This window comes from Papilio xuthus, unplaced genomic scaffold, assembly GCF_000836235.2.
Source record: "Papilio xuthus unplaced genomic scaffold, Pxut_1.1 DF826949.1, whole genome shotgun sequence".
In the NCBI taxonomy this organism is placed as follows: Eukaryota; Metazoa; Arthropoda; class Insecta; order Lepidoptera; family Papilionidae; genus Papilio; species Papilio xuthus.
In genome coordinates, this window is record NW_013531700.1 from 262957 (window position 1) to 280742 (window position 17786).

General features: G+C 37.0%; 1 protein-coding gene across 1 annotated transcript in view; it reads left to right on the top strand.

Moving 5' to 3' along the window:
* The window catches only part of ldd (lipid droplet defective), a 44026-nt gene that overhangs the window by 19509 nt on the left and 6731 nt on the right, over positions 1-17786 (top strand). The window contains exons 4-48 of the mRNA XM_013316111.1: positions 5-134; positions 323-465; positions 608-735; positions 892-1068; positions 1289-1455; positions 1661-1951; positions 2164-2416; positions 2554-2736; positions 2863-3095; positions 3697-3910; positions 4192-4368; positions 4461-4684; positions 5489-5634; positions 5763-5893; positions 6021-6212; positions 6284-6489; positions 6746-6960; positions 7196-7326; positions 7434-7622; positions 7811-8526; positions 8852-9101; positions 9518-9700; positions 9837-10096; positions 10454-10622; positions 10823-10989; positions 11330-11582; positions 11773-11907; positions 12026-12237; positions 12396-12529; positions 12758-12888; positions 13017-13232; positions 13455-13659; positions 13886-14026; positions 14143-14282; positions 14559-14786; positions 14969-15104; positions 15250-15358; positions 15434-15622; positions 15727-15847; positions 16111-16301; positions 16454-16592; positions 16684-16885; positions 16959-17148; positions 17273-17476; positions 17563-17724. Of these exons, the coding sequence (XP_013171565.1) occupies positions 5-134; positions 323-465; positions 608-735; positions 892-1068; positions 1289-1455; positions 1661-1951; positions 2164-2416; positions 2554-2736; positions 2863-3095; positions 3697-3910; positions 4192-4368; positions 4461-4684; positions 5489-5634; positions 5763-5893; positions 6021-6212; positions 6284-6489; positions 6746-6960; positions 7196-7326; positions 7434-7622; positions 7811-8526; positions 8852-9101; positions 9518-9700; positions 9837-10096; positions 10454-10622; positions 10823-10989; positions 11330-11582; positions 11773-11907; positions 12026-12237; positions 12396-12529; positions 12758-12888; positions 13017-13232; positions 13455-13659; positions 13886-14026; positions 14143-14282; positions 14559-14786; positions 14969-15104; positions 15250-15358; positions 15434-15622; positions 15727-15847; positions 16111-16301; positions 16454-16592; positions 16684-16885; positions 16959-17148; positions 17273-17476; positions 17563-17724 (8713 nt within the window). The remainder of the gene's footprint in view (positions 1-4; positions 135-322; positions 466-607; positions 736-891; positions 1069-1288; positions 1456-1660; positions 1952-2163; positions 2417-2553; positions 2737-2862; positions 3096-3696; positions 3911-4191; positions 4369-4460; positions 4685-5488; positions 5635-5762; positions 5894-6020; positions 6213-6283; positions 6490-6745; positions 6961-7195; positions 7327-7433; positions 7623-7810; positions 8527-8851; positions 9102-9517; positions 9701-9836; positions 10097-10453; positions 10623-10822; positions 10990-11329; positions 11583-11772; positions 11908-12025; positions 12238-12395; positions 12530-12757; positions 12889-13016; positions 13233-13454; positions 13660-13885; positions 14027-14142; positions 14283-14558; positions 14787-14968; positions 15105-15249; positions 15359-15433; positions 15623-15726; positions 15848-16110; positions 16302-16453; positions 16593-16683; positions 16886-16958; positions 17149-17272; positions 17477-17562; positions 17725-17786) is intronic.

The following is a 17786-nucleotide window of genomic DNA, read 5'->3' on the forward strand; positions in this document are numbered from 1 at the left end:
GCAGGTCAGTTTCCTGCTCGCGCGCTGCCCAGTGCTGGAGTCATGACTTTCCTGCAGTCCTTTATTTGCAGCGTCAACAACGAATGCTCTCCAATGGACGAATACGAGGAAATACCTTCGTATTCTAAATCGAAGTAAGTTAATAACAACAAGATTATTTCAACATCCAAATAGCCAAAAGCTCGGATTATCAAAAAAAACAGTCTGATCTCCTGTTTATTTTTTATCTGTCTATAACAGATCAATGACGTAGATATTTTAGACACTAATTTTTAGGTATCGTTTTAATTATGCTGTTACCACAAAAACTGTTTGATAACAGGTTGACACAAATAAAGCAGCAGTTTGCACCGTTGTTCTCCAACTCCTCGCTGCTGGGAACAGCGTCGTCGATGCCAGACGCGCTCAAACTACTCGCTACGCTGTCAGACGTCGCAGATGTGCCCAACTTTGTCTATATAGCCAGTTAGTAATTTGTTCTAGACTAATGAAACTTCGTTGGAATGTAGAAAATCTGCAAAGTTTATCATCAGACTCTAACATTAGACGTAATCTAGATTTCAATGATTATAAAAGATCCTTGTAAAGCTTTCGTCATTCATTTCAGAACATGGTCTACGCGTAAAAGAACTGTTCCGGAATCCTGACAGAGTTAAGCGATATTTGCAAAAAGAAATAGAACTTGAGGAACCGCTCACTAACAGTTTGATGGATTCAGCATTAAGCTTTGAGGGCGTAAGTAAATAAACTGTATTATACTTAAGAAGAATTGTATAAGCTCTCTTATTATATAATATGTTGATGCACAAATCTATATAAAATAATCAATGGCGCAATTGTAAAACCATTATACCATGATTGTAAACGTTTTGTCTAACTATCCAATTACAGATTCTACAAGGAAAATTTAACATATGTGACATAGACTCGATGATAAAAACAATAAAAATGGATAAAAATAACATGGAGATATTTGTGCAGAAGATTTGTTCACTTTCATCATCAAGCATGCAAAAATTGACTATGGACTTATTACTAGAGATAGATTTAGGCAAATATTTACAGATGGTACGTAAGACATTTATTCTAGAAATGATTGCAACGATATTACTAATTGTATTGTGACCTTAGATTCCTTATAGCCTTGACGTCTTAATTGATTTGGAAGAGATCATCAGAATTTCTGCCGCAAAGTTAATCCCCAGATGATGAATATGATACGTGATGATAATAGTTAACACAATATTTTAAATTAACTTGTTAGTTAACGTGCATGTTATCCCAACAGTTAGGTAACATGTACTACAAGTTGACGAAAGACGAGAGGATGTTAGATTTGGGGAAGATGGCTGGCGCGGTGCTGCGCATGGCGTCGCTACAAAGCTTCCTGCCGCCGGAGATCACTGAGATCCTGCACAATGAGACTCCTGACTTTACGTACATACAGCTCGATGTGTTAGTATTATTTAAGAAATTATCTTTATTTAATACAGCAAATCCTTGTCTGCTAGATATTTATTACTAAATAAATTTATATTTGTCAATAAACACCTTATTTCGAATTTTCGAGATTTTTGAACCCCTTTTATGATGATATAAGAGGATATTTAAGAAAAGTGATAGTTAATTTTTTTTTGTAATACGAAATTGAATTTTTCAGCATTTCCAACATCCTTGATTACTTCGAACCGAATTTCGGGGACACACAGTCTTACAAATTTATCAGAGACTTCGCAGATTCATCGGCAATGGTTGTAAAGTTTTTGAATAAATTCTTAGAAAAGCAGAGAATGAAATCTTTTAGAACTATTGATAAACTATCAAATTACAGTGAAAAGGGAGAAAATAAGTTAAAATCAACTGTGAATGGAGTGTCCAATATATTTTCTAATGCTAAAGAAGCTTTCGAAGATTTAGCTGACAACGGTGTTTCTATTGACGTATTTAATGTGTAAGTATTTACAAAATGCTTCATTACACAAAAAAAACATTCATTAAGTTCCAAAGCATTCGGAACAAGCTAGAGAACATTGTAAATAAATAATTAGACTTTTTATATCAACCCTATTATTTAATAAAATTGTTTCCATTCATTGTGTTGCGAAAAATATAGAATAACAGAATAAGTTTGCTGTTAACTCAACATTACATCGATCTTTACAGATTGTCTCGTATTACGAATTTCATTTACAAATGGCTGCCGGATAACAAGAAGCATGATGTGTTATTCTACTCCACTCTGATGACGAAACTGATCGAGGAGGCGGAGAAAGTGATCTACATCAATGTGCATTTAGAAGAATTAATGTATAATGTCTCGCTGCGACATCCGCAGGGGATGAGTGCGGTGCTGTCGCTGCCTGTGAATATGTTTGAAAAGAGCTTAGAAGCTTTATCTGATCCAGAAAGAGCTCAGGTGGGAATTCTGCGAATTATTTTAAACAATTTTTATTTATTTCTACTCCCTAGGATTGTATGAAGGAGACAAAACTTATTTATGTCTCCCCGACGAAATATATCCATATTTCATTTATCTATTGTAATTATTTCTAGATTTTAACATCAAAATTAGACTCCCCTGGTGACGTATTCTGTGATAAAAGAAAGTTACAGAAGTTCTTCGAGATAGACGTAGCAGAAGTAGCCGAGTTACATAACCAGCTGTGTACAGACTCGCTGAAGGAATATCTCAAAGATATGATACATTCTTTAGGAATCCTCAGCGTCAGGAGCAGTGTAAGTAAAGATAAAAGCAATATTATGACTAACTTATCTTCCTATAAAAAGCTAATATTACTCGCCTTGAGATCTAACAAGACCCATATGAAGCAATTGGGGTTTTAATTTTATTTATCTTTTCAGATCAACTCGATGGCGTCACTTTTTATTCAAGAAACTTTAGGAAAAGACACAAATTCTCAACTTTATTCTATAGATCATGATTTCAACGTTCTCAGGAATTTTAGTCGAACTATTAATCATTTGGATGTCGAAGAACCGAGACATGTTAATTGGAGAAATGTTGTAGATGACAATACAAATTCAGATATAATTAATATAATTCGTGATAAAAGACATGTTGGGAATCATATCTTGTAAGACACAAACATTTATAATTGAATTTGTTGTTTGTTCAATTCTTTCTTAAACAAGCTAAATTAAATCGTTTCTCTTACATATATCTATACCAATAGTATATAGAAGAAAGGTTTGACGAAACAATTGGATCGATTTTAAAAATTCTATTGTCATTTAGAAAGATAAATTATCAATAATTAACAGGTTATAGTTAAATTATTCAAACTTTCGTGAGACATTATACTAAACTGATATAAAAACGGCTAAACACTCACGTATATTCGTCCGGTGGCGGCACCGACTAGTTTCGAGCCCATCGGGGGCTCTTCATCAGGGTGAGTGGTACTGGTATTATTTCGCGGACGCGGCCCTCAGCTCACTGCGCGCCTGCGCTCTTAGGGCGCGTCTTGAGGGGGCGGGGGGCGCGGGTTGCGCCGGCGTCGTTGACGATGTTGATACCAAAGCGTCGGTGGTGTTGTTGTTGAAGTTTATATATCAGTTCAGGCTTTAGTTGTTACTAAATATTATGTAAATTCCACGTTTCACGTTTCATTTATAATTCAATCAATAGATATTCGCAAACCGATTTTATCCGAGAAAAAACATTCTATTTTCCAGAGTGACAGTTCACGGAGCACTCGCCAAAGCAGTGGTCAAACAGAATCCTGTGTTAGAATACAAAATAGCGCCATTCCTAATAGACGCTACAACGATAGTAGACGCTTTGAACAAAGATATAGACAACACGCCGCTACAGGTCGCGGAGAAAGCTAAAGCTTTATACCCAGCTGTACTTACAACTATATTGTCTACTGCACTACACCAACAGAAGGTAGTAAGATACTGTTTTTTAATTTATCTTACTAATATTATAACTACGAATGTTTAAATGGATGGATGTTTGTTAGAAGATATCTCCAAAACAGCTGCATGAATCTCGCTGAAATTTGGCAAAGATGTATCCTGGAAGAACACATAGGCTACTATTTTTTTTAATTCCGTGCGGACGGAGTCGCGGGCAACAGCTAGTGTTAAATAAATGTTTGACAAACATAACAAAAATGTTGATCTTATTAAATATTAGCGTATTGATGTCTTTTATATCTGTTTCAGCTGTTCAAGTTGCTGACAACTTTCAGTCTAGATTCAACGTGTAAAGGAGTTGTTACCGCTTCGAAGTATCTAGAGTTTCCTCCAAACGTAAACAAAGAAGAGGTTGTATCAACTCTATGTAACATCAGCGAAGTGTTCGAAAATGTATTGAAGCGTGATTCAAATTTGGGCAAAGCAGTTAGTATTTTTTAAATAAATTGATATTGTAACTAGATGTTTTTCACAGAATAATTAGTGAATTCTCATATATGACTAAATTTATGTTCTAGATAAAATTAATAATGATAGGAGGTGAAAAGACATCTGGAATCCAATGGACGAAACTCATAAAAGGTTTAAGGAATCTGTACAAGAAGATAGATAAATTCTATCCATATTTACTTGAATATAAAAGTTATGGAATGAACAAAGAGATGCGTCATAATGTTGCGAAAATGATAAAACAAGTCAAGGCATTTTGGTTCAGTCCACAAAATTGGAGTATGAGTTTAAGGTAAAAACGAAAATATGTGAACAAACAGTTATATAAGAATCCATCTAGTTCATTCTGGCCATCCAACGAGGAAATGCCGCCAGCCTCTTGTGAACCCTACCGTGTGAGCGCAGTGATTTGGGGTTGATTTTTTATATTATTTAGTTTTATTTTTAGTTTGGTTACGTTTTAGTATATAGTTTATTTAATATAGTATTAATTAATTCATTTATTTTGTTGTGGTTAGTTATTTAGCAAGATTATATTTTATTAATAGCTACGTTGAATTGAAAGACTATATTGTTCAACTGAGAAATATAAATATCGCACTCTCGGATCCCAACTTAGTTCCAATTTACTACAGAACTGGGAAATATTCGTTTGCTTCGGACTAAATTTTCATTATGAATTTTCAATCAAGATAATTTACTTGCAATCATTTTGTATATTAGAAAATTAAAAATGTTGAGAAATTAAGAATTAGAAATAAATATTTGTTCTTACGTTAACTTAATAAAAACTAGTCATATCTTTTTAAAGGTAAACACACACCTACTGTGATTGGACAGTTGCTTATTGAGACTTATTATAATGTATATATTTTTAATCTTCCAAAAGTCACGTACAAGTAATAAACGTCTGACATTCATTCTTTTGTGATTGGATAACGCACAGTTACCTATTTGGGAATTTATGAAATAAATGTACACGTCAAAATAACAAATGACGATTGGATTTATCTTAACCAATCAGCTTTACCCAAACTTATTATTATCCAAATTAATTGTGATTGGTCGACTATAACCATTTGTAATTAATTTTCAGTATGAAACTGGCGTTTGAAATCCTAGATCTTATGGACCGTGATATCTTCGATATAACGAGCGATGTTTGGCTACAGTTTAAATACGGCCTCGGCGTGGTGACAGGCCCAATGTTGCTCGCTGATGATGTTGTCAAGTTAGTTCAAGGTATTTATCACAAACAGACGTTATAACAATAACACAATTATTGATGCTTAAGATTGATATTAAGAAAGTTTAATCCAATTAACTACTTCATAGATTTTTTAAAGTAACGCTTTTTTGTGGTCTTCCAGCAATATTAAAGAACGAAACAATCACATCCCCCTTACCGTCAGACACGGTGGCCAGCTTGAGGCGAGTCATTCCTGACTTCCCGCAGCTGCTGCACGAGACAGTCGACCTGGTGGCCAGAGATGACACCAAGGTGAGATACAAACAAACAAAAATAAAATATAACGAAGTACCAATTTTTTTTTTGAACAGTGGTTTCAACGATAGAAATGTTTACTTAGGTTTTTGCGTACAGTTTTAACTATAATTTTCTTTTACAGATAGAACCAATAATAGAAATAATGAACGGAAACAAATCTTGGCCGTGCTCCGACACTAGTTTGGGCGACATTCTGAACTTGACCACCTCTTCCAAAGGAACTGTGAAAGGCATAGAAAGCTTGCTGTGCATATCCCAAAGTACACTGGACGAATGGAATTTATATTTAAAATCTAAATATATTTTTAGAAACGTAAGTAAACCATGATAAAATAGCAAATTTAAAAATTGATCAGTAGTTACTATCAACTATTTTGTTTTCAGAAGTCAAATTTGAACAGCAAAGATTTTGGTCCGCACATCTTTCTACGGTTTTCGGGAGCATTTGATTCTTTTATAGAAGACTTTTATATTATCAAATATATTTTGCTGGATGCACTTGACGAGCCAACTGATCGCGTCACATTGATGACAGCCTGGCGACATGCTGTCAATGTGTTAAATACTATGCAAAGTGTTCCTATTTTAAGGTAAATTAAAGTTTGTTACTTTCATTATAGCCACAAGTAGCTTAAACGACCAAACCGATTTTTACAAGCATTTGATTCGTATATATCCCTTATGTGCTATAAGTGTACAGTCAGTATTGTTTTGTGCTTTAATATTAACAAATAATTAGTGTTATTCAAGTATTTCTAAGCTTAAGTAAAATTACATGTAAAAATTGCATTGTTTTAGAAATTACTTGCTGTGTATTTTGGCATTAAATAAAAAAAAAATTCCCAGGAATGTGTTCACCAAGATGGACGTCGTTTTGAACTCAATCCAAGCGCCAGTGAAGTCCGGCACTCCTTTGGCGACCTTGTGGCGGTCCTTGTTGAGCTGTGAGGGCGATTGCAGCGACCTCGCTCGCACCACTGTTCTTAACATTTTCAAGTTCCTGTCGCTGACCGTCAGCAACGTCGCTGATGACCTGTTGTCTTATTTTAAAGAGATCAATGGTAAGAATTGTTAAAATTGCGGCTGATTATGCTAAATTAAGTCTGTACTCTTTGCCTACTCCGCAGAGTTAAGGGTTATAAAATTAAATCATAAATTAGGCATATCTTATTCAATTATTTAAATTTTTATCTCTATTTGTCAAATTAAATTGACGAAATATTTTATTTACAACGAATTCTTAATAGACATTAGTTATTTTTAATATAATTAAAAATCTATTATCAAAATTTTCAGAACCGGACGTAAATTTACTGCAGCTGATCGGCTTTACAAAGAAAACGAGTCTGTACCTGCTATATGAAAGGTTGCCGGACTTTATCGGAGTGCTGGCTAACTCATTCCTTGATTTCGGCTTCATGAACCAGGTAATGATGGAGTTATCTACCATTATCGTAATAATTTGTAGAACAAACTGCAAAAGCAAAACAATTTAGTATAACAGGCTTATAAAATAAAATTCTCACAATTTCAGATTCGACGAGCAACACAGAGCACTTTTTGGGATTGCGAGGCCGTCGTGAAGAGCCTAGTGCCGGCGCCAGGCGGGCCCGTTGACCAAGACATGATCGCCCTAGTCCAGCCGTTCGTATGCCCTTCCTTCCTCTACTGGATCTCACTGCCTAGAGGAGATAACGTTATCGTGGATGTAGTAGCCAAACCTGTGAGTAATTACTACTTATTTTCCTCGATATTTATAGTGTCGATCATTAACATTCTAACCGTCGTACTCCATTGTTATGACCCTTGTATTATTAAATATTGTAGTCTCAGTTAGACAGCAATGTAATTCTACCTTTAAAAGTAACCTTTGAAATCAACGTTGGGTATAAAAATGATATTCTTTTCCAGCAATACTATTTCTTTACATCTGCTGCAGATGATTTGAACAGTACCTTTGAAAGTGCGTATAACAAGGCAAATGCATTATCGACTTTCATGTCAGAACTTGCTCACAATAAAAGTAATATCAAAGAAAACATTAACATTGATACAATGAGAGAAAAACTTATAAAATCTATTGATATAATGATTAATTATAAAATAAATACATCAAACACATTTTATCGTATGTTTAATGAAGCAAACAAGAAATTACTGATATCCTCAACATATTTAACTAGAATAGTTACAGTAATTAATAAGGTATTAAATAAAATAGATAATGTAAGTGTTCAAGTTCTTAAAGTAGACGAAGACAAACTGAAAACAATACAAGATGATATATCAACATTTAAAAAACTATTCAAAAGAAAGCCAACGGATAGTATTGCAGTATTTTTCGATACGATTACAAATTATGTATTGAGTAACGAAGAAAATAACTTAACAGAAGCTTTTATAGAAACATGCAATCGTTTTAAAAACAACGATATAACTAAAGATATATTAATTGAAAATGATAAAGTAAAAACACAAATATGTCAAATGAACTATGATGTAATATTTTCTATGATAAATACAGAAAATGATTTAGAAAACGCAAGACTGAGTCTACGTCACCTCGTTAATGTACTACGTAAAGATGGAGAGAACGTCGATGATATTTCTAAGTTCCTGAAATCAAGGTACAGTTTTTTATAATTCACATTAAATGTAGCTAGCAATTCTTTGCATATTAAATTAAAAGCGAACAAAAATAAATGCACTTACCATGAGTTTCTGAGACATACATCTCCGTTAAAAACATATTGATATCTCAAACATGTCAAAGATAATGACAGGGATGACAATATGCTTTAAACTGTGATTTTCAATTCAGAAACCCACGGTTAATAAAATTTATTTCATTTCAAATAATATTTTCGTAACAATTGAATATTTTAAATGTACATTTATAAAAACTATAGAAAGATTCACATAGTTTCCCTTGTAACAACTATTTTTTTTCAGAGAAGAAATAATAAAGTCTTGGAAATTATCCACAAAATACTCGTACGACCTTGGTATACCAGTGTATCTGAAGTATTTACACAATAACGTGCAGCATCAAGTCATTATCCTTACCTTCTTGTCCGGAGGCAATTGGTGGAAACAACTAAGGGAGCTATACAATGGACCATTTGCTACCACGTTCTTGAATAACGTAGAGAAAATTTTTGACGTAGCTGATGATATTTTGAACAATTTGGATAAAATACGAGTAAGTTATTACGTTATTTAAGTGTTTTTAAAAGACTGTAAAGCCAAAAAAGTGGTACCTACGGCCACTAATTTGAACTAGCTTAGAAAACAGTGGTAGAGCCCGCTTTAATAGCGCACTTCGCACGAATCGGCCCGGCCCGCCCGCTCGACTTTCCGGATGACAGGATGCATGGAAAGGGAAGATATTTTATTTCTGTGCATCCTCTCCTCCGTCGATTAAAGGTAGGCAACGCATATGCAATTGCGTATGTCTATGGGCAGCAGTCACTTCGCTATTTCAGCGATTTCAGGTGGCCGCTCGCTCGTTTGCCACTTTTTGATATAAAAAAAAATGTTATCTTTCGAAGTGACAATGTTTAAAATGTACGTATTATATAATATATAAACAGTATAATTTACAACAAACTATTCCAGTGGGTGCGTCTGATCCGAGAGATCAATGTGAACAGCAAGGAAGACTTCTGCAAATCCAATACGTCTTTGTCCGAGTACATCCCGGATCGCAGTGGCGCGCTGGCCAGCTTCAAGCAACAGTTCTGCTTAGAAGACACCACAGAACTGATCAAAGAATTGATGCCGCTACGCTTTGCTTCTCAGGTATTTTTATTTTGGTAAATTAGTAATATTAATAATGCAGTAAAAATATTTCTTGCATTACACAATATTAGCAATCTAAGTAAATTATTCATTCATTTTTTTTTTCAAATAATTTAATTACATGTTATATTTTCAGATATTTGACAGCAGTTTAAAAATATCAACAGACGTGAACTATACAGCTGTAGATATAGATATATCAAGAATGGAATCCAATTTAGATAAAATAATAAAAGGGCCGAGCCCCCCACAAGCACCGGGTTGGGTGACCGAGGATAAACTGAAGAGGTTCAGATCATCAGCCGTTGCGTTGCTCTCTACGGAAACGCTCACCAAAGCGTCTTTTGGAATTTTAGCAAATATGGTTGATGCGGGCACATTGTTGCTAAATAACAGGTAAGATCTTCCGTAACATGCTTATAATAAAACTGTATACAATATTTATGTTAATAAATTCATCAAGCCCTATTCGCGACTACATCTGTTTGTTCCCGCGTGATTCTCTACTGTGTTGCAACTATATTTTTTCTTTAATAAAAAGGCAAAGGTCTTGCGCAGTATGCCATCTCTTTGGCAGAATGCAAACTCCTTGTATACCAAACAGATGGGCATAAACTCAACAAACTTTGTCAATAAATCTAATTTATGTTAAAATGTGTTGTCTACTCCACTTTTTAGATAAATATTTTACAAAATAACCTTCAAACTTTTTTTTCCTCAAGTTGTTCTTATAATAATCGTTATTTCCACCAGCCAATGTACCCTTTGCTCTCAATTCACGGCGTGGTTCAAACAGCTGAACCTCCAACTGTACAAGAAGCAGGAGTACGACAACTTGCTCTGCCATTTGCAGGACATGGACTTGACCAATGTTTACCACACACTTAAGAACGATTTTCATTGGGATATGGCCATAAAAGAGGTGAGATTTTTGATAAATACAAATTAGAATAAACAGAGAAGATTCTAAACAAATAAACACGAAACTTACTTCAAAGTCACAAAATCGTAGAGACTTCATTCAGTCGTTAAGGGGATTTACTATTTTTTTTTATCAAAGGCTTCTGGGTAACAGTTTCTTTGACCGAAGATTGAGTTAGTCGAAACTTTGTTTATTTTCAGTTAATTTCATTTCGAAACTATACAAAATTCGAACTTAACAAGTCTATGAACGAGTTCCTGGAGCTGGTGAAGCAACATCTTCTGGAAGATATAATGTCACCCACTACAAAGATATCGCAGTGTCTCACACACAATGTTACTAAGAATGCCTTTGGAAATGCTACCTTGTAAGTTCCCAATTATCTTAATATAATCTACCATCTATTTTACAAAATTTGTCATATACTATATCTTTAAGACTGAGAAATTTTGTTCAATTAGCAGATTTTGTTAATTTACTAATATTTCTTCTAACTAACTCTACGCTTGTGTTAGGATATGGTTTACGGCAATAGTCGAATGGCGGGATTCCAACCCTAGACATTGTGATCGGAAATCCGTACCCTTAACCTTTAGTCTATTGACGCTTCAAAAATTCAAATATAATCAACGCCCATTCTAGCACTTATTGAAGTGTAAAATATAAAAACGTGAGAACAATCACTTTATAACATCAACACTTTCCAGATTTGCAAAAGTCGCAGCACAAACGCTGAAATTATTACGCGCGGAGTTACCTCACTTACAAGAAGTAGACGGTATAAAACAGGTTACATATTTAAAAGACTTGCAGAGAGCAGTATCTCACAGACTGGACGTGAAGGTTCCACTCAAGAGTTACTTTAATAAAAGCTTTGATCTTACGAAAAGTTTAAAAGAAATCATCAAGGAGGACTATCTTGTCAAAGCTGTTGAAGATAGTAAAGTTAGCGTACAAGCTGTAAGTAAAAATAACTAATTGTTAGTTAAAAATCATAACTAACTGCAACATTCAGGGAAATTATGAATCAAATTATATCACCTCGTTAAAATTGGTTCAGTTTTACACTAAACGAGGTGACAATAGAATTGACTCGTGACAAATTTAACCCTGAATCAGTCTGATAAATTAATTTGACTTTTCTTTATAGATAGATGACATACAACCGGAAGATTTAATATTTCAAAGTGATGAGAGCTGGCAGGATCTATGTGAGAGTTGTGATTGTAACAAACTCATCGATGTCATTGTTAACAATATAAATAAAACATTAATTAATGAAGATGTAAGTAGCTTCATACAATATTTTTAAATTAAAAAAGCCCGTTAATCTTGTGAAGATAATTTTTGTTTTGAAGTAAAAAGTTTGACTATGGAAATTCATAATTAAAATTATTTTCCAGCTTCCAATGTTACAAGATGAAGAGTTCTGGCGTTTCAAATTCATATCAAATAGTCTGGAACATTTCGAAGCGTTAGTCGATCACGTAGCTCGGCTGTTGGGTGTGGTCAGTATAGTTGATGTGGGGGGTGTGATGCAGGGAAGGCTGGTTGCTGTCATTGACACCGCCATACAACTCCTCACTGATGATACACTTGGTAGCATTGTTTATAGGTATGTAGTTCTTACACACATTCATATGCCAACTTCTACTATTTATAAAAAGACGCTATGGCTCAGTAAACACGTATTTCCTAATCCCGCAAAGCTTAATTAAAAAATATTAATCCATTTAATATTTAATTGATAGTTTATGTATATTTTTCTTCCAGCTTGCATGGATTAACAACTGAACTGACACCAATAATAAAAGCTTACGATCTCCATGTTAATCTGCTCGATGTGAGCCGAGGCTTACTGGTGCTGCAACAGATTAGAAATTCATTAATTGAAGAAGATATTAAAGGTAAAATTAAAGTTATCCCTTGTGCCGTGTTAACTTTCTTAACATGAATTTTAACTGTAAATTTAAAAATTTTTTTTATATGTAAAAAACTCTAGCATTAATGATCCGTGTCATTAATTACCCGACAAAATACACCGAAGCAAACGATTGCCTTTTGTTAGAATAGTTTTGGTTAGCAATGTTTCCCAACTTTTAGGAGTGCGAATAATTAAAAAAAAATTGTTGCAGTTCCAGTATCAGAGTTATTCTCTGCTCCTGATGAGCTGGAAGTGGAGCTGAGCGCGCTGGGCATCAACAACACTAACTTCTGGTCTGTAGCCGCGCCTCGCATACACGCCGGACACCTACAGTTCAAACCGGTACTAACTGATTACGTTTCATCAAATGATTACTTTCATTGACAAAAATTGACATTTTAAAAATGTAGCACTAAGTTTTGTCGTCGAATATAAAATTTCTCACATGTGATTCCACTTGTATCCATTAGATCCTGGCTTCAAAGGATACGTTCCATATCAGGCAGCTGGTGTGCGAGGCGGAGGACCTAGCTCGGGTGCTGGTGCCCGCAAACTTGGATGTGGTGACATTGGATGACGTGCTTGGCGCACTCTCCGAACAGTTCTGCGACCTGGATGAGGATATCGCCAAGAAGATCGTGTCCGTCCTACTGCGGAACTTAGATTTCTCGTATATCATAAACAATGTAAGCAAGTCTTCTCTATTTTTAAATCATTGGTTTGCGTTGCATACAAACGAAATATTAACCAGTATTAGAGTTGACAATAACTAACACCCTAAAGCTAACTGAGATTGCACTTCACAGCAAAATAATTAGAGCAATTTTTATCATCAACGAAAGAACATAATTATAAATAAAATAATATTAGTTAAATTACTACTTCGAATTTTTTTATGCATTTTGTAGATAAAAGACTGGCTACTTCGCGAGCTTTACGCGGCGTCGGATCTGCCGGCGCAGCGCGGCGAGCTGGTGCTGGACAGCTTCCCGCAGCTTGCTGCGCTCCTGCCCACAGTCAGGGACAGCTTTGAACGCGTCAGCGGGCTGCTGGCTGATGAGCCCATGCTCGACTACTTCAAAAAAGATTTTTCTTTTGATAGTTTGTTTGGAGGTATGAATCTAAGTGTATCTTAAGTATGAACTATGATTTTCTAACGTCAGAAGGATGTAGATATATAATTCTTTACATTTTTGTAGATTTCACAAACAAAGTTCATAAACAGCGAGATTCTTACCACGATTAGCCTTTTGAGGTTCCGATATTCCGGCACAGTTGCGTCACACATGACAGATAGACTTATGATGTGAAATGAAATAAAACAGTTGTATTATTTTAGGTGGCGACTTCATGGCGGCGGCGGGCAAAATGGTGTGCGGCAAACCATTCAACACGCACGTCAACAGGTTCTTCAAGTCCATCGTCGAAACCAAAGACTTATCCAGCGAAGCTGACGCTGAACAATTAGCAGTTTTACCCAGTACGTTTTGTATTACCTAAACAAAGAAATAATACTTGTGATGAAAATAAAAACTAATCTCAAGTCTCAGGGTACATCGCATCTTTTTGTATGCTATTTATAATATTGTATTGCAGCGGACTTTTGCCGATCGATGTACAAGCAGATTGTGAGCATCGACGGCGGCAAGATCGTGTGGAGTTTTGTGAAGCCGCTTGTCATGGGCAAGATCCTGTACACGCCCGCCACACCCAACGTGCACCAAATCATACAGAAGGTAACATACAACTCAATAATAAATACATGAATTTCCTAATCATTAACACATTCAGGACATTTAAGAAGACCGTATCGTACCGGTATTGAACCGTTATTTGCATAACGGTTCAATAGTCTGTAGTTCATTCATACAAAGACTGAGTAAAAGACGTTGCATCGTTATTACATCCTATTGTAACAATGCTATTTATTGCCTCTGTGAGCTTCATGTGGACATGCTCAGCGAATTTGGTGTACCAAATTGACTCAGCACACTCATATTGTACTATTCCAGGCAAACGAGACATTCGCACCAATGGTACAGATGATAGAACTAGTACAGAGGTTCGCGAACGCATTTCCCGCGATGGGGGCGCTGACATCGCACCGCGAGGGTCTCGCAGCCTTACAGCAGCTGCTCGCGGCGCCTGCAGCACAAGCACTCAAGGCAGAACTCTTCGGAGACGTGCAGATACCGGAGTTCGATGTTGAGGAGATTTTCAACAAGTTAGGGAATGTGCAGGTGAGCCAAACCATTTAACATACAAATATGTTACAATTGTTAACCAAAGATAAAGACAAAAAGCATCTACTGCTTACTATCGGCATCCCTGAACCATTAATCGTTTTTTGATAGATTTGTCTATGTAATTATGAGTTTGCTTAGATTATTTGTAACAAAAGCTGTTGTTATATGTATTACAGGACTTGGGTAGTATCCTGCAGAAGGGCTCCAACATCCTGGAGTGCGTGAACTTAAACCGCTTCAGACCGGTGTCTGACGAGCATCAGCTCAGTCTCGAGGCCGTCAAGCTGGTGAGAGTGAACGAGTTCTCTGCTGGTAATTTATTTTAGTACATCTTTTAATAAAAATCGTAGACGAAAGGCTGCATTTTTTACTTTTGCGTTTTGACTGCTTTTTGACAACATTGCTGAATTAAATTCAAATGATACTAATTCTAAATCTAAAATTACTAACTCAACAGGTTTGGTGTTCTTAAATAATGAGTCAAGTCTGGAAGTGCCACTAAATGTGGAATATAAAATAAGAATGGACATAGAGAATGTACCAACGACAACTAGAAAGAAGAATTTGTAAGTATTATTTATACGTATAATTCACAAAAAAAACCATACCCACCAGGTTTTAAGAAAACTTTCATTCCCCAGTCTTTGGATCCCCGGGCCAGAGTCTAACTTTATAGACAACATGCGCTACTTCCGCGGCTTCGTCCAGATTCAAGACATCATCGACAAGGCCATCATAGACGTCGCCGCGGACGGTCTGGGCAGCACTCTGGATGTAGACTGGGCGACGTACACACAGCAAGAACCTTACCCCTGCTATAGGAAAGACTTGTCAGTACTACTTGTATTAATTTATTAAGGAATGGAAGGATGTTGCTTAAATTATTCGTATTATTTTAATATGTTATTATAGATTATTCGGTTTTTTGTTCCAGTTTCCAAACATCTTTATACGAGTCGCAGTCTCTTATTGTAACATTCTTCTTCTCACTGCTGTTCACAACTACTTCTGTTGTACGCTTTATCATCTCGGAGAAGGAAAGTGGTAACACCGTGGTAAGTTTACTTTTAAAAAGTTAAATAACTGTTATTTACGGTGATAATATTTGAAGTTGCCTCATGGAGATATCCTAGACTATAAATTTTTTGAGTATTTTCTCATAAATTCCTTTCAAAATATTTCTTATTTCGCTGAACCATTTGTAGTGAGAAAAAAGTTTATCTGAAGAAGACAAATATATGTCAAGGTTAAATGAAATGGATCTTTACTCCTTTGCATTAAGGTGATATATTGATTGACACACGTAATACTTCTTTAGCTGATGTCAGTGATGGGGGTGAGCCTGTCGTACCACACGTTGTCGTGGTTCGTGTGGTCTATGGGCGAGCTGGTGGCGACGGCCGCCTGCATCGCCGCTGTGCTGTACGCGGGTGGCGTCCTCCCCCACACAGCGCCATCTCTTATCTTCGTGCTCTTGTTCTTGTTTGCCTTCTCTGTACTGTCTTTCTGGTGAGTTTATTTATAATTACACGCCATCATATTATAAATTGTTATTCACCAAAATAATTTTGCGTCATAACAACTGTGAATTATTAAGCATATAATTTGATAGTCAAATATAATTTGAAAGTCAAATATCATATTTATAATGTTGTGTTTAGTTATATGATGTCGAAGATGTTCCGCGGCGCGAGCGTAGGCGCGGTGTGCGCCGGTCTCGCCTACCTCACCTCCTTTATGCCCTTCGTGCTCATCCTTTCTCTGGAGGCCGTGCTCACCAGCTCACTGAAATTCATCGTCGTTAGTACACACTGCATTTACTTTTAATCAATTACGCAACGTTTTTTTTTCCTATTTTATCTCCTAATAAATACAAAGCATCTTTTGGCAGTGCCTGTCGATGTCATCGTCGCTGTGCTACGCGTTCCTGTACATAACGCGGTACGAGGCGATGGGCTCTGGCGCGCAGTGGGCGCAGCTGTGGGCGTCGCCCGACGGAGTGCACGACATGAGCATCGGCCTCGCCGCCCTCATAATGGTTTTCGACGGTGTCCTCTATATCCTCATCGGATTACTTCTAGAAAAACTTTACGGTAATACACCATTGAAAACTTGCTTGTTTCTTGCATATCTTCACGTTAGTTTCACGCAATTTATTTTTATCAGGCTTCCAAGCTCACCAAGTGAGCGTGGTGGACTGCGAGGCGGCAGGCGAGAAGGCAGGTGTGAGCGTTCTCAACGTAAGTAAGGTGTACGGCGGCGGCAAGATGGCGCTCGACAACTGCTCGCTCGAGCTACATACCGGACAGATCACCTCGCTGCTCGGACACAACGGCGCCGGCAAGAGCACGCTCATGTATGTAACATTACATTTACATAACTAAACTTAAGTGTACCAGCTACAAGTGGGCCTTTAAATTGATCTACCCGATCTAATTCCTCACTGTACAATATGATAATTTATAAGCTTTTGTTCCCAGCAACATCATGACAGGTATGCTGAAGCCGACGCAGGGCAGCGTGGTCGTGCGTTGCGGCGGCGGCGGTGCAGCTGGCGCGCGGCTGGGCGTGTGCCCGCAACATGACGTGCTCTACCGCCAGCTGAGCGCGCGCGAGCACGTGCAGCTTTACGCGCAACTTAAGAGCGGACGTGACTTGCACGAGCTGCACGACCAGATCGAGAGGTATTAACACTCCATTATGTCAAAGGCCACCCTAGGGTGCGTTAACCCTAATGTGATCTAATACAACATTTGATTTTTTATGTCAGCATACTGCGCGTGCTGTCGCTGGGTGCGGTAGCGGAGGAGCCCGTGTGGCGGCTGTCGGGCGGCACACGACGGCGGCTGTGTGTCGCGCTCGCCTTCGTCGCCGAGCCCGGCCTCGTGGTGCTCGACGAGCCCACCGCGGGAGTCGACCCGGCCGCCAGGAGGTACTACTTGCAAACCCTCACATCTCTTATGTCATGGTATCAAGTGTAATTATTATGCGGAC